Source organism: Prunus mume, linkage group LG8 (assembly GCF_029339155.1).
Source record: "Prunus mume cultivar Tortuosa linkage group LG8, ASM2933915v1, whole genome shotgun sequence".
In the NCBI taxonomy this organism is placed as follows: Eukaryota; Viridiplantae; Streptophyta; class Magnoliopsida; order Rosales; family Rosaceae; genus Prunus; species Prunus mume.
Genome location: NC_142705.1, coordinates 3034205 through 3040397, shown reverse-complemented (window position 1 = coordinate 3040397; position 6193 = coordinate 3034205). Strand labels below are relative to the sequence as shown.

The 6193-nt window shown below is 37.1% G+C and overlaps 1 protein-coding gene across 3 annotated transcripts; it reads left to right on the top strand.

Moving 5' to 3' along the window:
• Positions 1-780: 780 nt before the first annotated feature.
• On the top strand, positions 781-5907 carry FATB (fatty acyl-ACP thioesterases B). 3 transcript variants are annotated; one of them, XM_008244462.3, is made up of 7 exons: positions 781-1136; positions 2097-2632; positions 2815-2948; positions 4328-4441; positions 4591-4762; positions 4842-4910; positions 5157-5907. In XM_008244462.3, the coding sequence occupies exons 2-7, from the start codon at positions 2138-2140 to the stop codon at positions 5424-5426; spliced, it is 1254 nt and encodes a 417-aa protein (XP_008242684.2). In that variant the 5' UTR covers positions 781-1136; positions 2097-2137; the 3' UTR covers positions 5427-5907. The 3 variants fall into 3 exon arrangements, with proteins under 3 accessions (XP_008242684.2, XP_008242683.2, XP_088899621.1); XM_008244461.3 differs by having other exon boundaries at positions 801-1056; XM_089043495.1 differs by lacking the exon at positions 781-1136 and adding an exon at positions 1384-1406.
• Positions 5908-6193: the final 286 nt, after the last annotated feature.

Genomic DNA, 6193 nt, shown 5'->3' with positions numbered 1-6193 from the left:
GGAAGTTACAAGATGGATAATCATACAAGTTTAACCCCCCCTCTAATGTGAAAAGACGGCTATTGTTTCAAGGTGGGTGGGCCAATTACTCTTTTACACCTTTGAATTACATTAACAATGTGTGCTAAGGTAACCAAAAAAAAAAAAGGACCATGCCTTAATTTACTTATTTCTCTTCGTGTTTCATATACATAGATATTGGGTGGAGAAATTTAAAGACAGAACCTCGAGTGCATAATGTAAGTCCTTAATTACTTACAAATCCTTATTTTCTTCCTCTATTTAAGCTCATGTTTCATCTCCTCCGAAATTCTTGTATTTCCAATATTAAATTTCATATTCAAATTAGCCTCGTATTTATAATTTCTAAATGAAAAAAGAGAGGATTTTGTAGCTATGGTCTAGGAAAATAAAATTTTGGATAGGATTCTATAGGATATTTCCCTCTATCCAAAGACAGTTTGTAATCATTTTAATAACATTTTTATGGGACTCCTAACATAAAAAACATCTTTAATCATCTAACTTTTCTGGGACTCTTAACATTTTATTCCCCAGTCAAAAGAAAAGTTATTTATTTGGCCAAAAAAAAAAGTAATTTAAAAAATAAATAAACGGTGCCTCAACAATAATTGATGGCAATTTAATTATACGAAGAAAAGGAGAAAATATTAAAAAGGGAAAGGGCAAAGACGTAAATGGAAGGAGAATAGTGTTGGAAGAAGTTTGGAAGTTGAACATGAGGCGGGATTTAAGTAAAGCCAGGTGGAAACTATATATTGAGTCGCTGGAAGCCAATTCCCCACCACCCGCAAAGCCGCTGGCCCTAAATCCCTTCTCTCTCTCTCTCTCTCTCTCTCTCTCACTTTCTCTTCTCTCAGTTTTATTTTTGGCTTTTGAAAAAAAGCTAAAAGAAACACCAAGGAAGAATCACAAACCCTAGAAATTACGCAGAAAAAGAGGGTTTTCCGATCCAAAATGACGCAATAGCCCTCCCCTCTGTTTTGAATTGCACACCTTTTGAGTTTGTTCGGGTTATTTCTCTCGCTGGTTAAGGTAAGGGCCGAGGAGGTCCAGATATATTTCATTTTCACGTCTGATCCGGAGTGTGTCTTTTGGTTGCCGAGAAAGTTGAGGTAAACAGAATGATATGAAAATGTTGCCGCGTTGTTTCGGTTTCCGTTTTGTTGAGCGGAGGTCTTTGTTTGGTTTTTAAAATCAGAGATCTATTTAAAAAAAATTGAAATTTTGAATTATTCTCTTTTATTTCCACATTTTCCCGCAACCGCAGGCATCAAAATAACAAGTTTATTTGCTTGGAGGAACGAAGCGGCAAAATGGTTCTTGATTTATTTACAAGTTTTTGTTTTGGTTTATGACGTGAAATTTGCTTGATTTCTCACTTGGTATGTGTAGCTGCAAGCTCAGATCTACCATGATTTCCTCTGCATATATGCGCAAAATTTTAAATTTTTTAGGCCTTGTAGGTTAATCGATGTGCTTCCGAAGTTCTTGTATTTTAGAGGCAATTAAATTTCTTTGAAGGTTCTTATAAAGTTTTCTTATTTCTGTGGCTTACCCATTTTTCTCCCCAATGATTTAAGGTTTCTCTGTCACTTTTGTTTTGTCTTTTGGAGTTCCGTTATTGAAGATGAAAACATTTGCCGAAAAGTTTAATTGCCAGTTTCGTATGGGGTCAAATTGATTGTTATTTGTTCTTCCTCCGTTTTGCAGTTCTATAAGGATAATATGTTTTTCGAATTTGAATATAGAGCAAAATATTCGAAGTTTCTGATAATAGACTGGTTTCTAGAAAAAAAAAATTCAGAAAATGTTGAACACAAATTTTTGCTTTTTTGTTGGGTACTGAAAACTGAATCAGATAATGTTGTTAGCGTAATTTGTTTATGAAGAACATTATTCTTGGTGTTTGTTGTAATTAAGTTATTGAACGTTTTGGACCTGTTGATCGGTTATTAGGTTGATGTCTGCAGTGGTAACATGTTGGCGTTTTCTGCATTTTGCTGAAGATTTGACTATTCTTGCACCCCTTACTATGAAACAATATTGACACGGTTTGTATTTTACTGTTGCAGTGCCTTGATTGCTAACCCTTCGCTCTGACTGAATTGTCATCATGGTCGCCACTGCTGCTACTTCATCGATCTTTCCAATTCCTTCTCCAAACCAAGACTCTGGTGCCAAAAATGCGAAGCTTGGAACTGGGTCTGCTGGTTTAGGACTCAAATCGAAATCTGCATCGGGCAGTTTGCAGGTAAAGGCAAATGCTCAAGCCCCTTCAAAGATAAATGGCACTAGCGTTGGTTTGGCAACTGTTGAAAGTGGGAAGAATGGGGATGACATGTCATCCCCTCCTGCACGGACTTTCATTAACCAATTACCTGATTGGAGTGTGCTCCTTGCTGCTATTACCACAATCTTCTTGGCTGCAGAGAAGCAATGGACGATGCTTGATTGGAAACCCAAGCGGCCTGACATGCTTATTGACCCATTTGGTTTAGGAAGAATTGTTCAGGATGGTCTTGTCTTCCGCCAAAACTTCTCAATTAGATCATATGAAATAGGTGCTGATCGTACGGCTTCAATAGAGACGTTAATGAATCATTTACAGGTTTTTGACACATTCAATTTCATGGTTATAGCTTTTGAAGATGCATTCGTTATATAAATTTGTAGTGGAGAGAATAAAACTTAAAAATGCATGTTATGTAACTGTTTTTGTGTGCTTGAGCTTGAATTTCATTTTCTTCGTTACAAGCCTTGACGTTAATTACTTTTCTTTTCTGGCTGCAGGAAACAGCACTTAATCATGTTAAGACTGCTGGGCTTTTGGGAGATGGCTTTGGTTCAACACCAGAGATGTCAGTAAGGAACCTGATATGGGTGGTAACTAAAATGCAGGTTGTAGTAGACCGCTATCCTACTTGGTAAGTCAACTAGATTTGCTGTTATCTATTATATGAATTCTGTATAGTTCATGGTATCTGTAAAATTTTGTTAAGATGATGCAGCATTATTTAGTTTGAAATTTGAAGTCCTTTATTTGAGTTCCAGTTGCAATGACGCTTTGTTGATTTGTCAGGCTTAACCCATATTATCTGACAGAGAAAGTTCTTTTATGTTTATCCTTGTTGGAGTCATTGCTCATTTATGCTAATCCATGAAGAGAGGAATTTTAGTTTGTTCTTCATTAAAAAACAATTATTATTAATGCATAGTATAACTGTGTGTTAAAGTGTACTTTCATGCTATGACATCTTGGGATTTCATGATTTTTTTCTCTAAAAGAAGAATTTGATGATATATTTTACTCAAAATATCTTTAACTTTTTGTTATCTCTGGATGGTTATAAGTTATAACAACATCAGACATGATAAAAATTGACCAGTATTTGAGATAATTAACATATAACATGATGTCATCGAGATTGCATCTGACATGGTGCTCTGAAGGACTTGTCTGATTGTCTGTGAAATTGCCTCTAGGCATTGGAGCAAGTAATGCTAGTTTTGCTATAAGTTGAAGTTCTGAAATTAAAGTGTGAGTCTTAGATTTAGGGCAAGGAAAAAGCCAATTGAATTGGTAACTTGGTTTGTCCAATCTAGCTTGCTGTTGATGTTGGGTATATGAGTTTGTTGTTGAAGTTGCTATCAAAGTTGTTTGGGGAATATGTTTTTGTGGCATAGCACTGGGAATTTGAGATCATGCCTTGAAGAGCAGTGGGGACACTTGATAAGTTACCGTTTGAATTTGATATTCATATTAAACACGGGCACATGGTTGATGTATGGTTTCAGAAAAGTAATTCAAGGTGTTATTTGTAGATATGCCGAGCTAATTGCTTATTTTCTCATTAAGATTCTTCTTTTTCCCACACTGTGTTTTGAAGTTTTGAAATGCTATTTATTATCTTTTGTCACTGTGTATAATGATTTTGGCATGAAGGTTTACTGTATCATGAACTTGATCAGCTTGCTCCTGTGATGTGTTCATATGCATTTGCATTCTGATTCTGTCAGAGTTGATGTAGTTGTTTTGGTAGGGGAAAAATGCTTGATGTAGAACCCAACTAAACTCCCGATACAAGAATGAGTGTTAAGGTTTCGATGACTTCTGAATCTTAATTCGTTTGCACTAATATATAATTCTACACCCAACTAGGTTAAACTGACAAGTTGTATGCCATCTGTTTTATCTGATTACTTTGTATAATTATTTATCTTTGAATGAGAGAATAAGAGTATGTTACTTATTAATTTGATTGGACTATTATGGTGATGGGCTGAAGTAGTTTCTATCTTGCAGGGGTGACGTTGTTCAAGTTGACACTTGGGTTAGTGCCTCTGGGAAGAATGGTATGCGTCGTGATTGGATCCTCCAGGATTGCAAAACTGGCCAAATTTTAACAAGAGCCACTAGGTATCTTGTTCTTTTTTCACAAATAATTAAATAAATGTTTTCTATGACTCACATGTCGCTGATCCAAGATAGCTTTTGACAAGTCAACTAGCAATATAGTGTGCTAGCACAATTAAATGGTATTTGATCGGGATTTGATGCTTTTGCAGTGTGTGGGTGATGATGAATAAGCTGACGAGGAGATTATCCAAAATTCCTGATGAAGTTCGAGGTGAAATAGAGCCTTTTTTTATGAATTCTCCTCCTGTTGTGGAGGAGGACAGCAGGAAACTGCTGAAACTTGACGACAAGACAGCGGGCTTTGTTCGCGCTGGTTTAACTGTACGTCAATCATCTTTGCACAGAATTTGTTATTGATTTAGGTGCTAGCTCACCCTGAAGGATACTTTTCTATTTGCAGCCTAGGTGGGGTGATTTAGATATCAACCAGCATGTTAATAATGTGAAGTACATTGGCTGGATCCTTGAGGTAGGCTTCTTTCCATGGAAATTTCACTTCTTTTCAGCAGTTCAAGAGGATGGTGTGCAATGTACTACTGGGTCTACTGATTCTGAAAACCAGTTGAAATTAAACTTATATAGCGGGCCTAAAGTAGTTAATGGATGCGTTATGTAGAGTTTTTGGATGGATGGATGATCAATATTTTTCTGTGAGAACTGCTTCTGCTTCTAATCATACATGCCTCTAATTGAAAGATGATTCTGGTTGATGCAGAGTGCTCCCTTGCCAATCTTGGAGAGTCACGAGCTTTCTTCTTTGACTCTGGAGTATAGAAGGGAGTGCGGGCGGGACAGTGTGCTTCAGTCCCTGACTGCAGTCTCAGGTGCTGATATCGGCAATTTGGGAAGCAATGGCGGCGTTGAGTGCCAGCACTTGCTCCGACTTGAGGAAGGAGCTGAGATTGTAAGGGGAAGGACTGAGTGGAGGCCCAAATATGCCAACAATCTTGGGATTGTGGGTCAGCTTCCGGCAGAAAGCGCTTAGCAAAATATTTGGGTTCTTTTAAGGCTGGATGGATCGTCACTAGTCACCTCGCCGTGTGCCCATTGCTTCTGTAGAATCCTGCTCGTGTTTCTCGGATTTATATATGTTTCTTCTTTCTATATATATAATTTATATATATTCTCTCTCCCATCTGTCATCATTCGAAAAAGATAAAATGTAGTCCCGTTGTAATTAGCCGTTGTGTTCTCTCCTCTCTCTCTCTCTTCTCTGCCTCCTCGTGCCTCTATTCTATTGGTTTTGTGCCACTTGGAACCTTAGCTGTAGCTGTAACTGTAACTCCAGGTTAATTGCCTTGGTTAAACTGGGCAAGACAAGACAAGACATGTATTTTCCTTTTTTTTTTGCCATTTTTTCTAGTTAGATATGGGAAATTTTTTTCATTGGTTTGGTTCACATTTGGATCGTTTAATACGGCTGAAACGTTAATGAATAATGACATCGGCTTGCACTGTTTTCTCTACCTTATCAGTTTTTTTATTTATTAGACGCCTCATTTTTTATTTTCAGAGAGAAAACTTGTACTGTTCCAACACGAAGGGAATCTCTTCAACTGACCCCAAAAAAGAAAAGAAAAATATGTTGACACTTGGTTCTGGCGGGCATGGTTTCGTTTTGTACTTAAGCTGAAAGCTGTGGCTGGGTCATTCTGGGCCATTTCTATAGTGGGCCATTTCTGAAAGAGTTTTAATTAAGGGAATCATAGAGTATATATATATGGACAATGATTTCCCCACTTCTTTTTTAGT